This window comes from Falco naumanni, chromosome 2, assembly GCF_017639655.2.
Source record: "Falco naumanni isolate bFalNau1 chromosome 2, bFalNau1.pat, whole genome shotgun sequence".
In the NCBI taxonomy this organism is placed as follows: Eukaryota; Metazoa; Chordata; class Aves; order Falconiformes; family Falconidae; genus Falco; species Falco naumanni.
This window is the reverse complement of record NC_054055.1, coordinates 21,901,373-21,921,513: the sequence shown is the minus strand read 5'-3', so window position 1 is coordinate 21,921,513 and position 20,141 is coordinate 21,901,373. Positions and strand designations below refer to the sequence as shown.

General features: G+C 38.4%; 1 protein-coding gene across 1 annotated transcript in view; it reads right to left on the bottom strand.

The window, feature by feature from the left end:
• Window positions 1–289: 289 nt before the first annotated feature.
• GUCY1A2 (guanylate cyclase 1 soluble subunit alpha 2) overlaps window positions 290–20,141 on the bottom strand; it is a 178,244-nt gene continuing 158,392 nt past the window's right edge. The window contains exon 8 of the mRNA XM_040583815.1: window positions 290–19,203. Within this exon, the coding sequence (XP_040439749.1) occupies window positions 18,996–19,203 (208 nt within the window). The 3' untranslated portion in view covers window positions 290–18,995. The remainder of the gene's footprint in view (window positions 19,204–20,141) is intronic.

The window sequence follows — 20,141 nt, the reverse complement described above, 5'->3', positions numbered from 1 at the left end:
AACCAAAGCTTGCATATCAAGGGATATACACAATGTGTATTTAAACATCTAGTGTTTTGTTATTAACATATGTTACTAGTTTATTGTTTAGCAGTACATTTTGATTTGTGTCATAAAGTGAGGTTTGAGAGCTAGGAGTGAAAAGAAGTTATTTTCCACAAATATATTCATTGACTTTTTGGACTGTTTCCATTGAAATGGGTTTTAGTATATTTTAATTCTGCTTTCCATAGGTAAGCTGTCAACAGGAAAAGGGAAAATGTCAATGATTCATCATGACTTTTAATAGACTTTTGCATGATTTATTGATGCAAATATACTGTAAATAACTGCGTGGACATTAAAGGGCAAATGAAATGGGTTTTTTTCTTCAACAGACAATTTGGAAATGAACAGTATAAATAGAACATAGTCATCACTACTTTATTTTATGTCATTCCAATCTACCGTCAATTTCTTTTCAATTCAATACAAATTCAACTTCTTTGTAACCTTGAATACCTAGAAATCTTGCATACTGAAACATGTTATTTACACTGTGTATGGCTCACAAATAATTAGAAATAAAAAGTATACAAAATGATTAAAATTTATCATTACATGAATAGCAAGAAAGATATAGTAGATGTTCTGATTAACTATAAATGCTTACATATTTGTACACATATTTCTAATGTGAAATTGCTAGATGATATATCTGATGATTTTGATCAGGAATACTGGTTCTTATGCCTGCACTACTGGAAAGGAAGCAATATTTCCAGACATAATGAGCCACTGAAGAAACATTTATAAAACTGCATAGGATGAAATGTAGTCATTTTAGAAAACAAAAATAAAATATGTGACATAGTAAAATATAAGCAATTTAATTCATGCCATACAGATACATTGTATATTAAACCAATACTGTAAGATGGCATTGTAAATAAACCATAACAGAGCTATAACATTTTAAAAATAAGCAATTCACATGGCATTTGTATCATAAAATAGCAGATGTACAATATTATTTACATTGCAAACCAAAGAGATCATAACCCCATGAAACCACAGCAAACAAATTGTTCAAGACATTGATCACAGACCTGATTCATAAAATATGTAGGAACATGTGTAGAATGTATGGAAAAAATAAGTCCTTAGATATCTGAAATGCTGCATTAGGTACTGGGTATGAGACTCCCATCTACAACTACCCGATGAGGTATGGCTGCAGTACCGCCACCCTTGCTCACAACTTTGCAGGCAGCCTGGCCAAAGCACACTTTGCACGAGGCTCCTGCATCCTTTAAGTTACCTGTTCTCCTGAGCACATGCTGGACTGCAGCCTAAATGGCCCGTGTAACTCAGCTTTAAACCCAAATAGGTCAGGGGAACGTGCTGTCTTGCTCCTACATGGAATGTATTACACACTAACGTGCCAGACTATGGTTCTGTTTACAGACTGAGCATTACCCAGCGAACGTAACATTTTGCAGAATCAGACCACTGATGGTTTTAGTACAGCAAGGAGTGTAGGATACGGTTTCAATTCTCTTTGCAGACTTTTAACCCAAACAAGGACTCCTATTTGGTATAATACGAGTCACATGGTTTTGCTTTGCAGGGATTATCAGGAGGTAGGAAGCCTGCAATGGTTCAGAACACAGGGTTTCTGGCATGGCACTACTGACCAAGGTTTTAACTGTGCTGCAACAACCTGCTTTATTTGTGACAACTTAGGACTGCCCCAGATCAGTCCCGATTCACAACAAGTTCTTACCACAAAACCTTGCTGGAAAGTGAACCCTACTTGCCAAGTCCCAGCAGTGTATTTGGGTATTGACCATTTCAGCAACAAAACTTTAAACAATGGTTATTAAAAAGGACAGTCACCTCCGGCCCCATGGCAGTATTATAGCTACTCAGTACAAAATTTACCTATGGAAACTCAGATACAACTCCTATGAGATGGATGATCAGCGCTGACCACTGTATTTGAATGATGTTAGTTCCACATGTGGCGATGGCAAAGAAGGAGTTTTAAGAGAACATGAAGTTTGATATATGAGCTCTACATCACAATCCCCCTCATTTCTCTTCCTTTTTTTTTTCTTTTTTCTTTTCTTCTTTTCTTACTGTTGCAGATACTTTACATGACACAAGAGAGAGTAAGTGGTACAAATCATTTACACCTGCCAACATCTGAAATTCCAAATGCTGCAACTTCCATGTTTTGCCTCAGGATTTGCTAGACTGAAATGCGTGACCATGTGTCTGCGCTAGCCAAGCAATATGTCAAGATGCGTTGTGCCTATATACATCAACTCTACAGCATGAGATGAGTCCAGTGCACTTGCAAAGTTGGTCTGCCCCTAGCAGTAAACCCAACGTATCCATACTAAACTCTTCTCACCTGAGATACAGAATTGTTCTGCACATGCTTACTGTGGCCTTTTATCCATGATTTCCAGACATCAGGCAGCCCAATTGAAGCTATTGACGTGTTTGAAGACATGTCAAAAAATTCCAGACAAACAGACAAAAAAAGGTATCACTGAAGAGATAAATCAGCTACTCTCTTGCATGGGAAAGCAAGTCTGCAACATACTACCAGGTGCAGTCTCTACATACGAGAACTTGACTGCAAAGACATGGACTTAAATTCATTTTTTGCATTTTTGAATGCTGGGAGAATAATAGTCTGGTTGGTATATTGAGCACCCGGCAGTGTAACTGAACCGGTACATTTCATAACACGTTATTGCAGTGCTTAGAAAACCAAGCTCTGTCAATGACCTCCAGTGAATTAGCTACATTTGCGACAATGAAAGTCAGTCTGGATGGACTTGGCAGCTGGACTGCTTGTACTAAGTAATTCAGACAAAGTAACCAGGGAACTATTTTTTACTTTGAAGCTACATCGGCTTCAAATGAAAAAATGTGAGGGACGAAACAAGTATTTTGTGAGCAACTGTTATGTGCATCAGCAAAGTTTAATGAAAAAATAAGATCTTAATAACTTCCCTACTGCAACACTTTTTTTAACCAAATACACACATTTCCTGTCTGTCAGATTTCTGGATTTGTCTTAGTATTCTGTCTTCTTTGATAACCTCTTCAGGGATATAGCTCTGAAATAGAGGTATCCTGTACACAATCAGGAATAAAATGTTTTTCGGTGGAGTTTCTCTGGAGAAACTTTTTTTTCCTGGATATTGTGTTACTAATATGACAAAAATTAATTCATGTGAGCTACCTACAAGAGGACTAGGTCAAGTAAAGTGAGAACTGTCTTGAAGGAAACCTGTATAATTATTTTTTTTAAAATCTAGATAATTTCTCCATTACAGTAGACTTCCAGACAAAATGGGAAGCAGAAATTAGAACAATTTTTTATGAAGACTGATGCCAGTGTCGATGGCAAAGCCTTCATCAAATATCTGTTACAATGACTCAAGAAACTTTGTGAAACTGAGTAAGTAGTGCAAGATCTTCAGAACTTACTCAGCTGAACTTCAAAGGCGTTTTGTTGTTTTGCTGATCACTAATAACTTACAAATGAGATTTTGGATCTATTTATCTCTATGAATCAGGTACTGTGCAAAGGTCACGCACTGAAATAGCTCATTACTCTTCCCTTTCAAATGCATTAATGTGGAATTAGAGTAGGATGGAGCCCACCACAAGTTAACTAGAAGCATGAGGAAAGAGTTTGAATAGAAATGTTACTGTTAGTATTTAGACAACTGTTAGTATTCAGACAAGGCAAAGCTTCTTTGCCTGGTCCTGGTGAAGAACAATAAAACCTATTTTGATTATAAACATTTATATGAATACTAGCCTAAAACTAGAGGCATTGAAATAGAAGATGTATATAGTATATTGTATATTGCTTTTCTTATAGAGTGTACCTTATTTTTCTAATATGGTGACAAACAAGTAAAATCTTTCAGGACAAACTAAAAGGACCTCATTGTAACAAACACCATTATAGCAGGTCACACTATGAAAGCAAGATGGCAAGTCACAATGCAGTGTAGGCATGCCATTAGAAGACAATTTGGAGTACTCTTAGAAGGCTGTTTTATCCTTCTGCTATCTGCTAACAACATGCCTGCATGCGTTTTGTAAAGTTTCTTCTTCTTGTTTGAGGCCTTCAGTGGCTTTGGAAAAAGGGTAAAAAAAGCAAACTCTTTGCCCTCAGTTACACTTTGCAAGAATCTTATCACCAACGCCTACTCAAAAGGAGGCAGAAAGAGAAAATGAAGAAGCTGAACAGAACAAGGCCATTTAACAAATTGTTTCTTCTAAAGAAGGCCCAGGCTATTGGCACTGTTTGTATTTGCTAGAAAAAAGAAGTGGCTTATCAGGATGAGATTCAGAAAAGGCATCAACTGATCTCTCTACAAGATTTACAGCCAGCATCTACTTGTCCATTTCCCAGCAACACATGGAGTAAGACTCCTTACTGTACAGAGGCCTGTGTAAACAGTAACTCACAGAACAGTGATTTTGAAACAAGAAGAATAAACTTTAGACTTTTTTTTCAGAAGCTCATAGGGTCACAGCTATCAAGATACACATTCTGTTACCGGAAGAGCAGTACAAATGTTAAAGCTTTTAAGACCGTATGTAGTTCACTGCACACAATTTTCCCATGGCCTACACATATGGCACATCAATTGATTACATAGACTCAATTTCCCGTAGAGGGATTAATACTGAATTCTGCTGTGTTATACTGGTGCTGTGGCCTTGAATAACTTGCTCAATGACACAACACAGGCCTGGTTAGTACATATATTATGCACTTCAACTGCTTGCAGTCAAAGACATAAATGACAGAACCAAACTTTACTGGTTTGTTTTCAAGTAGATAAGTCTTTGGTTAGTAATAAATTCAGTTGGTTTGGGGAAGCAATCATAACTAAAATAGTAATTTTCAACCAGAGGTACTTACTGTAACTTCCAGACCACTAAGACTGCCACAAGAATCCTAATAAAAAAACCCTGAAATGCAGCATGAGATAGTTTGTATGGACTCTGCTTCTACTGGCAGGTGGATTCCTTTGCTGAAGAGCTAGGACAAGTTACCAGACTCGATTTCGCAAATAATCCCTTGGTTTCAGTGTGGGAAGACCTTGGCTTATATACTTTGCTGAGCTTTTCTGTCCGTGCTAGTTCACAGTAAAACTAACCTGCCACATCCCTTCCCAGTAGTTTGCATGCGGATGTTTTAAAATAATGTTCAGATTTACATAGTACTAAAATTAATCTCTTAACCATTATGTTGATAGAAGCGTCCAGGGACACCACCTTACCTCCTCTGCATGTTACTAAAATGGAAATATCGTCATTAATTAGATTATCCTTGTATCTGTAAGAAATTTTATACAAACTGTTTCAGTTCACAAACATCACAGTGCTCTAAACAGTTACAGAGCTCTAGTATTATTTAATGGCATCTAGTATTATTTTAATGGTAAGCATCCGTCGTTGGCAGTGCAAGGTTGTAATCTTGTTAGTGCAGAATGCTTGTACAAGACTCTTCAGAGAAGCTTTATAGGACACACTAAAACAGTGTTACAGAATTACACGCATTTGCACCTGGGGAGATTGGTTCATTTTGACAAGAGTGCAGACTTTGATGTGGTCAATCTTAACATTTTAGGAGTACCAGATATTTTTACCCAGCTTGCAAAATAGAGAAATTTGAAACAAGAAAAGCAGCAATTCTCAGCATTCATAAAGCTGAAATTAAAACTCCACTGCACTGAACAGCTCCTTCCCTTTGTTCTGCGCTCATGAAGAAACAGACAACCAATATGTGGCTCATAACTCCTACTAAAAATTCCCACTCCCAAAACTGTGTCATCATGAACTCAGGTGAACACTCATCTTCCTACAACAATCCAAGATTTTTACTCACACCTACAACTTACCTTCACATATGTCTGGCCCTGTTATTGGAGCTTTTTGTGACCATCTTAGACAGGAATTAGCCCTCAGATTTGACTTTGGCAACACTGAAATTAAAGGGAAAAGTTGAAAGATACAACTCTAAGGCATCAAAGATTAATCATCCTCTAGAGTTACCTGCAGAGGAAATAAAGATAAGCTTTAAAAAATTGCCAGCTAAATCACCAATTTCAGGGCTGCACAGGCTCCTGGAAGAAAGGTTTAAAAAAGTATCAGAAGGATAAGATTTTCCGTTCATGGTTTCACAAGTTTCATGGGTTTTCCATTAGATGGGAGAGTCAGGATCACAGTGACAGACAACTGGAAAATTGTTATTAGTTCTTCCAGGAGAGATATTGCATGCAAAGTTCAATTTGTTCTCAAAGGCTTTGGGAAGAGACTGAACTATGACCTGATGGGCTCAAGCTGTGAAGTTCATGCCAATAACACTAGTTTGTTTTTCAAAAGTTTCTCCTAATCATGCATTTATCCCACAAATATAAACCTCCAGAAGATTTTTTAGGATTCAGTTCCTCCTCTAAAGTTGGCCGTAGGGGCAGAGCAAAGTGGTAAAAGGAATAAAGGGATTATTTGCGACTGTGAAACATTGGTTGGACTCTCCAGGATAGTCATCTCAAACAGCTTAACATTTGTGTTGCGTGAGTGGATTGCACAAGCAGACTATACACAGCCTCTTCAAAACACTATGGAATCCTGCAAAGGGCAACTGCAGAATTTTAGTAAACTGGGAAAGGTTAAAATCAAATCAAGAAGGGATGTAAAGTCAGTCCTAGTAGTGGAGACCACCATGTTCAGAAAAAAAAGTATTAGTTCTCTTACAATATTCAGCTGAAAAAATCCTGTGTTATTAATCTCTGGACTCTAATGTAAGTGAGTTTTAACAACTAAAAGGATGATGATGACTGTGCCTCTTGCTGAAGATGTATGCATATAACTCCTGATGCTGATTATCCTGACATTTCTATTTCACAACTGAACATTAACCCTGCAATAATAACAGTATACAGTGAATGCCAGATAAATGGTATTGATACTAATTAAAACCTAAAATCAAATGATGACCAAAGGCTTCTGCAAAAACAGAATTTGCAAAAAGGACTTCAGCTTATAGGATATCTGAAAGACAATGACCATAAATATAAATATTTTTCACAGTGATTTGATTTGCTGATATAAATTATTATTTTTACCCTACACCTGTCAGTGCCTCAGATCTGCAATGCAAAGATTGTATAAAAGGTGTGCAGAAAAGACAAATGCTACAGAAAGAATTTCCAAAGGAAGTGGTGAAGGTTATTCCTGAGCTATACGTAGGTCTGCTTCTGAATACAGAAGTAAAAGGAATTACTGAAGTCAGTACAAACTGCATGCAACTACTGCCAGCCCTGTCTTCATGTGAGACCTAACCTTCCAGAACTTTTCACCTTGACCAGACAGGCTGAGGCTCCCTGTCTGCAGTGGACTGCTGCTCATACACAGTACAGCTGAATTGCTCTGCTACAGAAAATAAGTAACTGAAAGAATGAAAAATAAAGAAGTGGGTTTTTTTGGTTTGTTTTTTTTAAGTCCAGGCAAGTAGCAATACAAATTTGCAAAATCACAGCATAAAAAAGAATTCTTTAAAATGCAAATGTTTGATGCAATGAAAAATAATTATCCACTTTTTAGTAAAGATATGCTGAGGTTTGGAAAGTTGCTTTCACTGTAGCTCTGTTATTAGATTTGGGCTTTGGGAGTTTAGTTTTTATTTTTCAGATGAATAAGTTTAGCAATAAATTATCTCACACACACACACAAAGAAGATAAAAATGTTAAGGTAAAGTCTCTTTTTTTTCAGTATTCAAATAATGGCTTTAACATAATGACTTTCACTGCCTAACCTGATGTACGTGACTTTGAAAGGACTGTGGACAAACTGATTCAGCTGCTAAAGCAGCATCAACAAGCTGGATCTGGAAGGTGAATAAACCAGAATCAAGACTAAACCATGCCGTTCTTCCAGTTGGTGACTCAGATTATTTTTAATGTGATTTCATGGGTAACTTGCTTTGAGTTGAGCATTTTTTTGTTTTTTTGTTTTTTTCTCCAGATGTTATGATATTTTGATATACCTTCACCTCTGTTACTGCATTCATCCTTTTCTGGCAAGTGTGTATTATCTATTTTTAGGTCCATGAGCTACTAATCCAGTTTCTCTGACAACTGCAATTTGTTGGAAGAAATGACTAGTTACATTGTCTCAGAGCTATGAGCCCATTTGAGAAATTAGCTTCTTAGCTGACCTTTAAAGCAAGTGAGAATAATGCGCCTGCAATTCCACAGGGTTTGGATTTCATTATCACAGCAGTGTGTGTGAGACGGGATGCCCCTGCTGCACAATTCTGCCTCTCTGTTTTGTTTTCTTGGTAATTACAGAAACTGTTTACTGTACATGGAAAATCTGCAAGTTTTCTTAGCTCTTGAGGACAATACTATTTCTAATTCCTTTTCTCTGGAGAGAGTGACAGTTCATAGAGTGGAGGACTGCATACTATTGCTTCTTCCCAAGAAGAACTTTCCCACGGCCTCCCTAACCACGACTGCAGTGAAAATTGCCACAGATGCCTAAGGATCAGAGTAGCAATTTCAAACAGAAGAGAGACGTATGGGCGCAGTATAGCAGAGTGGCAGCCCTGGTCCTTCCCGCTCGCCTCGCAGTTCAGAGCCCGACCCGAGATCCTGTCGGAGAAACTGGGTACTCCAAGTGCATAACAACACAAGCCCAATTTAGGACAGGTCAGACAGAAGCTTTAGTAACTTATCGTAGTGAGAGAGCATTCAGCCAGCATCTTCCCCTCTGTTCCCCCAGTTCTTTCCCAAGTGACTGCAGAGATGATATTGTTTCAGGACAATCATTTCAATGTTAAGAAAACCAGATATGCATTCCTGGGAACCAATGGACTCCTTAAGTACCTTGCTAACTGCCACTATTCTGAGAAGGAATCGAGCAGTAAATAACAGGACAATATGGAGAGATGGCTCTTGGTGGAGCCTAAAAGAGTGGCACACCAGTATTACCTTAGACAGAAGTGAGGAGTTGGAAACAATCACAGATTGTTAGCTTTTAGTTGAAAGGAATGTTCCTTTAATCAGGATAAACTTCCTAGCCAGACCACTCAAACATTAATGATTTTACCACCATAACCCTTTGAATCTGTGGTTGGAGCCTGACCCTTGCCCCTGGTGACTTTCTGTGTATGTATGCTGTTCTATCCTACTATATCCTCTCATTCTTACCAGCAGTGGAATCCAACTCACCTACAGTATTGCAGCTTATCAGAACTAGACCTCCACACTGTAGTCACTGGGGAGAGAGAGAAGAGCACATCTAAGGCAGTGGTTTACCTCATCCTTAACACTTTCTGCAGGAATGATCATTCCTTGAGATGCCAGAATGTCTGCACTGACAGTAGAGGGAGCCGACCTGACTAGCTCAGACCAGACAATTTTTGAATACCTAAATGTAGGTTAGCTTCATTTCACTCAATCTTACAGCAATTCCCCAAAACCTTGGTGGCTCCAGACATAATGGGACCCAGCACAACCTGGGCAGGGTGAGACATAAGAATACTAAGCAATATTCCAGCATCAAAAACATTAATGACTGCAACTTAGTGAAGTACTAATTTTCTAGCAAGGCAGTATAAATGGCATGTATTGGGGTGGGAACTTTATCTGGATTGGGCTTTGTCTAGACTTCAGTAAAAGGCACAATGCTGACACACATTAGGAAGTGCATTTAAAGCTTTGCTTTGGGAAGCAAAAAGTCTCCCTGAATACATGCTAAACCAGCTAAGTTAACGTCTAGGCCTTACCTAACACGATCTGCTTGGCATGTCTGCAGAAGGTGGTTGGTGAAACACTGTTCTCTTTGAAATTAACTATAAAGTACTGTTGGTTGAATGTATTTTTCAAAACTCCACATATAGGACTGTTTCTGAAGGAATGGTGTGAACTGTAGATTATGTCATAGACTTTGTATCTTTTTGCTATGATACAGCAGCTTTCCAAGTTTTCTTTCAGTTTAGGAATCCCTAAACAATATTTATTTACAAAGCAGAAAAGCGTCTGTTTTTTTAAAGTGCTAACATTTAAGTACCATATTGCTACACACTTTTTGAAAGACATTCTTACTGTCACCTCCAAATTTCTACCAGTTGGCAAAGTACCTCATTTGTATTGTTTCACATCTAATTTTGCATTCAGTATCAAAACCCATAGAGGGATTCTGAGTCCTACCTCCAGAAAAGTCAAATGATACAAAAAAATGGGACATTCATCTTTGCATTTTGCATTTAGAATTACTACACTTTCTTTTTCCCCCACAATTTTTCTCTGCAACTAGAGATTCAACTCTCATTAAAAATACAAAGCAACTTTCCCTCCTCTGAAAACAGTGCACTTCTCATGCAATTCCACTAAAACTCTAAGGACTGTGGACTTTAAAATTCACCCTAATGCCTTGAGAGTTTATGACATTATGTACAGCACTTTTTTGCATTTTGCATCATACCCAGAATACTCTCTGGGTCACCCAGCTTCCAAATACATGAAAGCTGAGAATCAGCAGCACGTCTATGTGCAGCAGCTCTTTCTCACACACATACTTCACTTTCTTCAGATGCTTTCTCTCTGTTAGCCTCTTACCTCTACACTTGCAGGACCTGTGAGAAGTTTCTGGAGAGGAATGTTTACACGCTTAAACACTGGCAAACACATAAAGGTGTAATGAGAAAGTAAATCTTAGACTCAGCTTGACACTACCTCAGTAGATGAGCTAAATTGTTTGGAGTTGGCTGGGCAGTGTTTTATTCCTTAGGATTCCTCAGAATATTGTAAAGGCGGGTAACAAGCCTCATCTCCAGTGAAGATAGGACACTGATGCACTAACAGAAACACATCTGGAAGCACCACCTCAAAAAAAGGTGTAAAAAACTGCACAGATGAGAAACAAGTCCATATTTCATCATCCAGCAGACATTAGCTCTAGGAAAATGCACCTTTACTGCCAGTTGGATATTTAGAATTTGCTTTCATACATGATTATGAACATAATTTCAAAGGAACACAAATCATATGGATTTATAACCTGCATTTCCAAAACTTATTTAGTCATTCAGAACCTCAGGATCATTCAGCAAAGTCAGGTTCAATGTTCAGAAAGAGGTTGTGTTTAAGCAGAGAAAATGGGATTGTGAAGTTTGAAAATTTTACATCTTCCTTCTTAGTAAATGTAAATAACCAAATACTCTGAACCTGTAGAGCTTAAGCATAGTTTCAGAATGATTTCAACAATCAGAAATGTCATAGAAACTTTTAAAATAAATATACCTGTCTGCACCTCTTTTCTCTTTTCCATATGATCTGTTCCCTCAAGCAATGGCTCACTTTATAAAAAAACCTCTCCTTGATAGTTATTTATTCCTAGCCATGTTCTTCTGCAATAAGTTCATAAACTCTGATACTGATTTAACTGTATGTTCCAGTTTCATTAGGGAAAGAAAATGTAATACCTTAGAGGTATACTGGTAATAAAGAAATGCTGAAATGGATTAAACAGTATTCCTCACCTCTGGGTATTAATCCATTTTAGCACCTATTCACTGTTGTGTATAAAGCAGAAATTATGCATTATATATACCTGCCTGTTTTATTGCTCATATTTATAATTCCTGGGTATATCTTACATATGTTACTGGTACTGTTGTTCTAGGATGGGAGACTAGTCTTACGCAGTGGGCAGTCTTTTAAATACTCTGTTTACAACTAAAACTCTTTTCTAATTCTGGTCTCTAGTTCTGGTTTTGCTCTTCCATATTTAAGTAAGCAGCAACATGCATTTTTATAAAACTGACAAAAAGACAACACCTGACAAAATCAAATTGTTTCACTGCATACTCTTCTCCTATGGGGAAGAGGATGGAAGGACAAACAATAGATGACAGGGTGTTATTTTGCCATTTAATGTTCTGCTAAAAGGCAGTTTCTTAAGATGACAGGTGGTGTACAAGAATCTACGCAGAACACACTAGCATGGCTTTACTTATTGCTTCAAGAGTAGTCTTTAGGGAGTATTGCTAGGGAATAATTATCTAGAAAACAAATAGTTCAATGTGAGACCTTCTGCTAATGGAAAGTTAATTTTGGGCCTACAAATTCACCAAAACATTAAAAATGTACATTACTGATAAACTGGCAACTATCTTTCTGCTGTTTAGAATTTATGTATTTTCTTACCATCTTTACTACAGGATAACTAACAAAGGCTTATGTAGGCATTCTGGCATATAGTTCAGGTGAAGGTGGCACAAAGGTTTTGCGTAATTGTTCTAGGACCTCAAAGCTCAAAATCTGTTCTAAATCACAGTCCTAACGGCATCCAGGAGTTGTGATTGGCAGTGCTGTTACCATATGTAAAGGGTTCAGACATCAGAAGGAAGAGATTTCCAGAACTACAGTAGTGCCCATTCTTGACAGTCACCATGGCTACTGTACCAAACCTTTATTTATTGTGAAATGTGCTTGTCTATCCCTGTGCAACTTAGTTGGATCCAATTTATTTTGGCCAATGCAAAACTCTGAAAAGTAGCAAGACTAGAAGATTTGAGACACAACACTTGGGCTGGGAAGAGCTTAATTCAGTGGGATCAATCTCACTTATCTTGGTCATCTTAAAAATAGATGTCTAGTCTAAGTTTGCCATCTGTGGTCACTGAGAAAAGGTCACTGAGGAAAACACTCGGGAATTTAGGCAGCCTCATGCTGTGTCTACAGCAGAGGGGACAAGTGCCTGAAGCACTTACTTGCCCCCCAGTCTTCAGAGGAAACTTGATTCTTGGAATGCTAAAGCCAAAGTGTGCCAGAGAGCTGAAGGCAGAAGTGAGCACTGCTGCAGCAGAGGCAGTGTCCCTCTTGATGCCCTTTCACTCTGTCGTCTCCCTGTTAGCCATAAGGCAGGGAAAAGCCACAAAGCAGGGAAGACACTTAGTTTTCTGAAATCCTGCGTCTTCTTTTTTTTGCCCAAAATAAAATATGTTCAGCCTCACTCTGCCTTTAGAAATTAAATCCCAGGAGCAAACAGCTGGTTTAACATCTGCCTCCACTTACCCTTTTGTTAAGGCTGCCAGCAAAGGTGCCACTTTGCATCACTCAACGTATTGGCCTCTCTAATGTGAACCCCAGCCCACAGGGAAGGAGACTGAGATGCCTCATGCTGTTTTTCAGAGGCCATTTTGTTGCTATAGTGACACAGTGATACTAACCTGGACCACAGAAAACCGGAGGTCAACCTTTCTAAACCAGAGGAACAAGTAAGCATCTGCAGAGGTGAATGATCTATTGCCTATGACTGAACTGTTATGCTCCCCAGTTTCACTCTTTTGCTTGCTTTCATACATGATTAATAGCCAAGACATAAAAGATCAATCATGTATATCAGGTTAAACAGTTTACAGATTTTTGTTGTATGGCTGCTCATGCATTGCAAATTAATAACATTGTTAAGGAGTAACTCCTAGCTGCACTGATAAATTTAATGCTTGGGAAAGTTAAAAACATGCCATGGACTATTAATGTACTGACTTCTCTACCCAAATCCACCAATTAGAACTTGCACTGCAGTCTCCTTCTTTTCTAAGGATGTGAGTGCCTGCCATGTCACTGTAGCAGTTTTGTCTTTACTGCAAAGAAGAGTAAGATCAGCCCTTTTTTAATCCCAGTTACTCTTGTAAAAGCCATGTCAACACCAGGTGCTCATATGAACAGTATTATTGTATTATTCACTATCTGTGCCACATACAGGATGCTATGGGAAGAAAAGTGAAGGTCATTTGAAAAGCAGAAGCCTGACCAAGAGCAGGAAATAAATGCAAGGTGATGGAATTATGAACAGCAGCAGGAACTGATCAACTCCTGCCTGTTGAGTCTCCTGCACACTCAGCATCTTCAGTTCATCCACAGCCTCTACTGTCACTGGCACCCCCAATGCCAGTAAAGTGCTATGAATAGTGTAATACCTTGAAGGAAGGGAATGAACCATTTCTGAGTTTGACAAGCCTTTTTATGCTTCTTGTTTTGTTGCTAATTTAAGCATGTTGCTGTTTCTGATATTACACATACATAATTTTGGAAAAGATCACCAGAACCCAAAACTGAAGCCAGAAGCTCTGAGACTGCACTAGGACAGGGAATTAGCTCTCCTCAGTGAGCTCTAAGAACTCAGCAGAGGTGAGGTAGTGGCCAGAGACTGAAAGAGGAAACCCCAAAAAATTACATAAATTTGCTATGCTGCTTGCTGTAGGATTGCAGACTTCTTGGCAGGACAGTTTGCATAAAGCATGCAAGTGTGACAGCTTACGGCAGCCGAAGAATCTGAAAGCTGTCCAGCAGTTAAACTTGCCCCGACAACTGATGCAGGTTTCATACTCATTTGCAATTCAACACAGCAGTTTGGGGTCTTTTTTGGTTGGTTTTGGGTTTTGTTTTTTTTTTTTTTTTTCCCCATTAATTTTTAAATCATCTGGGCGAAGGATCTATTCATAGGAAGAAATACACAATGTGAAATTAGTTAGCAGAGTTTAAGCCTCGGTGCAGTGTTGATACTTCTAAATGCATGCAACATGTCATGGTTCTGCACTGCTTGCTTTATACAGAAAAAAATGAAAAAGGGATGTTAATAGAAAACATATAAAAAGTGGTTATATACATGATACTGCTGTTGGGCTTGGTAGGGAACACCATAGGCACAGGAGGAGATAGCATTGTGAAATGGCATATGAACACACATGAACTGAAGTAGGACCTGTTAATGGCTCAACTACAAGGATTTAGTCTTCGGAATAGGCAATTCCCATACAAGATTTCCAAGGTTTCAAAAGCTTTGGTTTTCTGTTTGTACAGGCATGTTTCCAGGCTCCAAAACGTCTTTCCAAACAGACTCAGATCTGAAACTGGATGTGGGAATGAGCAGTGAAGCCAAAACCACAACCAGTTAATGGCTATTGGCTCTTTGGAATTGGAAAAGAAATATCCTGTGGGACCTTGCAAAAACCCACACTTTGAGAGCCCTGGGTTAGAAGCAATTCTCCCATGCAAAGGCTTTTGTCTTTGAATGGAAGATATTATCAGAGTGATGCAGAACAAAATTTGTCCACCATTCTACCACTTCCATCACCATTTCCTTCCTTCTCTGAGTTCCTGACCTCTATGCACTGCATCACAGAGGAGTCTGTGTGATGGGGACCTTCAAGCAGATAGAAAAATCTGACACAAGAGTTGTAAAAAGCACTCTGGGGGAATGACTGGTGCCTTTGTTGACTTAGGCTTCATGACTTTTGTACAAGTAGTTGGCCACTGGGTCCACCTCTGTGGTCAGTCCATGGTCTCTGGTCCCTCTGACAATGGAGTAGAGGGAAGCTGCACGGAACAAGTAAGCATCAGAGAAACCAATGACTCCAGGTATGGTCTTCACATCATCCTTCCTCTGCCTTGTACAGGTAATATACAGTAGATCTCCTCCCTCTATCTTCAGAGAGGATGGATTTGTTTTGTACAGAAACTCAAAGACAGCAGATGCTGCTACTTGCAGCTATGTGAAGAAACACAGGCATGTAAATTCTTAATCAGAGGAACAAAAGATCATCTGTTTTATAAGAAGGAAAATATTAGAAGAAAATTCCATCTATAGTATGTGATTTCTGTATCCACCTTGTCACCTTATCATCCCAAGGTATAAAAACTCTTGAGAACCTTTTCATTTATGAAGACAATGCCAGGCAAATGAGAACATTTTCCCTATTACTAAAAGAGTTGAGGAAATGTTGAGTCTGGCTACCATCTAATTGACTTCAGAGCATCAACCTTGATAATAATTTTCATTTCACGTCACAAAGGTGTCCAACATAACAGACTTGCAACCTAATACTGAAGGCCACAGATGCAACTACTAAGTTAAAGAGTGCTGAGATTTCATTTTACATTTTCCTCACACCGAGACAGAAAAATGTCCCTACACTTTTTTTATTAACTTCCCTTGTCATAACACAGAAACCAATAACACAATACTTTGCATCAGTGCTGAAGTTCTGGATGTGTTACCTTTATGTAAGCTTATAAAAAGCAAAGACTATACATTCTTATACAGTAAATCTATTCTAATTTGGGGAGCTAGATGATTTATTTGCAAACATTGTCATTGTCTCCATGGTGATGCCGACACTATTTTTCAGGTTTTGCACTGATCTCTACAATTATAAATTTCCTTATAGAATAAACAGTCTCTGAGAAGATGAGGATGGTAATACAAAATTTTTTAGATTGCTTCTCCAATTTGCTAGTAGAATTATCATTTATCCATCATTTCTCATGAAAATATTACCATAGATCTACGAAGATGAGCCACAGAATTAATTTAGACATTCCCTATCAACAATGGTGAGAGAGAAGTTATTGAGTTACAAGCTCTTGGTCTGAACCTCTACAATTGTTCTCTTTACACAGGACTATGGGTGGTGAGAAAAGAGTTTGGCTAGAGAGATTTGTACTCTGACATCAGCATCTACTGAACAATGAGGATGTGCCAGTGAAGTCAGAATGAAATCTTAACCAATTGATAGTTATCTGAAAAAATTTCACTCTAGGAAACTAGGTAATGACATCAAACCCAAGCTTTGTTAGCTAGGACGTGGTGTTCCTCTTCAGTGGTGAAACATGAACTTTGTTCTTCTATGATCCTTGCATGTCTCACTGGTGTTCCCAGGAAAAAAAAAAGCATGCTGCATCCTGTATATGTGCAAACTAATGGCTATAGGCTAAACCTTGTTGTCCTATGCAAAAAAATCTCAGATCTGTAGTCTGGATGGAAATTCTTAACTTCAAGTTTTTAAAGTCATTTTTCAGATAGGCCGTAGAGCTGCAGATGCTGTTTATCAGGGTAGATAAAAGATTAACTCCTCCAATCCCAAGGATGCTCTAATATCAATGGAAGAATAACATCAGTGTTCCTCTAGAAAGTGAGGGAATTTCCATTTAAGTAAGTTTCTGGGCTAATTCCCATGCATCTATCCTCTTCAAGCAAGAAGAAAAACACCCCTGCATAGTAAGTTCAGATGTCCTCTAAACTCTGTATAGGTTCAAGATAGTCCTTTCTCACCCAGAAAGGCTTCATGGAAAGGAAGCCTGAAACATGTTCAGCACGGCCTAGTGCTGCCATGCTGACTTGTTCCCACTCTAACATGAGCTACTGATCAAAGGGAAGAAATACAGCACTGTCATTCCTTCCATGTGGTGAAAGTTATTTACTTATTTTCAAAAAGCCACCTCAATTTATGACTACTAAACCCGTAAGTAAACTCTAATTTCTGGTCTGGATTACAGAAATACAGAGCTTCTCATGCTTTCTAGCACTGTTGAGAGTCTTATCTTTGATTTCAGGGAGCCTTGATCAGGCCCACACACAGCTAAGCCACTCTGGAATCACTGCACAAGTTGTTAACTAACAATCTGCAACAGCAGAACATCAGCCTGCTTCAGTACCACCCTAACAGAGGTACACCTGCAGAGGTAAACTGACTGCCATTATTTTTGAAAAGGAAAACCTGAGAAATAAACAATGCCCCAAAATGTGCTTATTAGGGGACAGATAACCATCTTGTTTCAATTGGATTCATCGAAGACAATGAAGATATATTAATTTTCAACAGCTAAGAATTAGCCTTTTTTAAAAAAAAAAATAAAAATGACATGTGCTCATCCAGATCTTGATGATCCATTTGCATTAAACCTGGGAAAGTATTGTCTTTCCCTTTTCAGTGGTTTTTTCATCTACATTAGATAAAGCAGGGGACCTTTCAGCCAATCCAGCAATAGAGGAAATTTCCAGATGAATATCATTAATAGCAGATAGGATTTTCAATAATAGAACTGGAGTAGGAGCACAAGTCCTATTAAAAATATGTGGAAAACCACTCTCCAGAGAGCTTCCAGCACCTGCTGGAGTTCCTCAGAATACATTTTGACAAGATCAATTTTTTTAAAAATGCCCAGGACTTCTACCAAAAATCACTTTGGATGATAATTTTGTGGGAAGCAAGCCCCACTGAACAGAACTTCTCTGTTTGCCAATACATTCTAAACTTTGTCTGCATTGTCCTGGAAGGACTGGACATACAGCACTGTAGGACAAATACTGAACATTATTTTATATAAGCAAGTCAATGCTCATCTAAAGCTTTAGCATAAACATCAGGTGAAGAGATTTACCAAAGTGTTTCTTACTGTAAAATATCAATATTTTTGTTGCCAAAAAAGTCAAAAAATGACTTTTTCCCACTTGTATAACAATAAGGTCTGATAGGTAGAATGTATGAAATATACAGTAGCTTCTTCTGAAAAGCTATCTAAGCTCACTCAGCTTACAGTATGTGGAATGTAATTATCCAGAAAGTGAAATATGTATAAAAATAGGTAAAATTCCTACAATATTTGTATTGAATTATAATTCCTCCTGCCAGGAAGGTTACAACAGGTCTACAGTATATGTATGAAATGTTTTTTTCATAAAGTTAAAAAACATCATTACCTTACTGAAGAACACATTAAATGTAGGAATGCATAATCAGAACTGACTCTCAATTCTGCTTAGCTGGTGCAAATCTACAGAGAACCATCATCCTTTCTGCACAAAACAATACCAACCTCTAATTTGAGAGTTGGGATTTTTTTTTTTTTGTTTGCCATAGAGGGGCCAGACTGAAGTTTATGAAAGAAATTCCTCTGGAAGTGGAAGTACATTGTTTAATTTTTTTTTCCCTATCTCCACTTTGTTTACTGACACCAGTCACCCATCTTTAAAAATGATTATTGCCTGACATTACATGGAGCTTTTACTGCTTGTTCAGAACAAGGCAGCAAAATAGAAAGAACCTCCAACTCCCCTGTCATGACCCAGTTCTGGGCTTGTGCTTTTTTGACAAGTCTTTGATCTGCAGCAGGCCTCATAGGCTAGTCTCCCGGAGGAACATGGTGCCAATGTTATAAGAAACCTTTCTCACTCTGGCAGATGTGATGGAGGGTTTTGGTGGCTTCTGACCACTTCTGACCTCGAGGAAGTAACAGATCCCAGGAATTTCCTTTGGAAAGTTTTCTGGAAGCTCTTCACGGGAACGAGGGATAAAAATAAAATGTTCTTCCTTTTTCAACAGCCTAGGAAAAAAAAACCAAAACAGAGGGATATATAAAAACTGTAAAACACAGTCCAGAAACATCTTTTTGGAACAGATTGAGCCTATGTAGTCTCTAATAAAATACTAGGTTAAAGTATTATGCAACATCTAAAAAAATCCTAAACCAGGATTATCAGCTGATATCTTTTAGCTTAGCATCATCAACTTCAAGGAGCTCTGTTAACTGAGGTCAGCTGAGAAGATGGCCCAAATAAACACATTCTCTGAAAAGCAGTGTCATCATTCAGAAAGTCATGTACCAGAAAAGGAATGAAAATCATAATAAAGATCATTATCCTTAACGTTTCGTTTGGCTCACTTAAAACACTCCAGTCTGGCCAGTTGTGCAGTGATGACTACCACCAGGTCTCCTGCTGGAGTGTAGGTAAGAAGGTGACAGTGCTTGGAAGCTCTCACAGGTAGAAGCAGGGCGGTCAGTTTGTGCCCTTCTTGTACTCAGTAGTATTGTATTTCATAAATCAGGTTCAAATAGAGCAAATCAAGCTTCAACAAAAAACTGAACCAAATCTGACACTATTCATCAGAAGTACCCATGGGTTTACTCTAGGCCACCTGGTTGGGGTCAAAAAGGGATACAGGTTCATGGGAACCAAGAAACCATCCTCCAGGCATGCCCACACAAGTGGTACAACATCATAGACCTGACTATACTGCCTTTTGCATTTGTTGTCTTCCTCCACAGTGAAGAAATCTCTGTCTGGCTAGGTCTGAAAGTTCCAGGCCTCTTTATCAAGTATCCTCCCTGAAACTAGTTGGACTTCTAAAAAAAGGAAATTAACTCTATACATTTTGATTCCAGTAAAAAATTAAGTTGGGGTATTCAGTCCCTTGCAGCACTGAAAAGAGCAGTTTTGAGGTAATGGTAAATTCTGAGCACAGTTAGATATACGAAAGCAT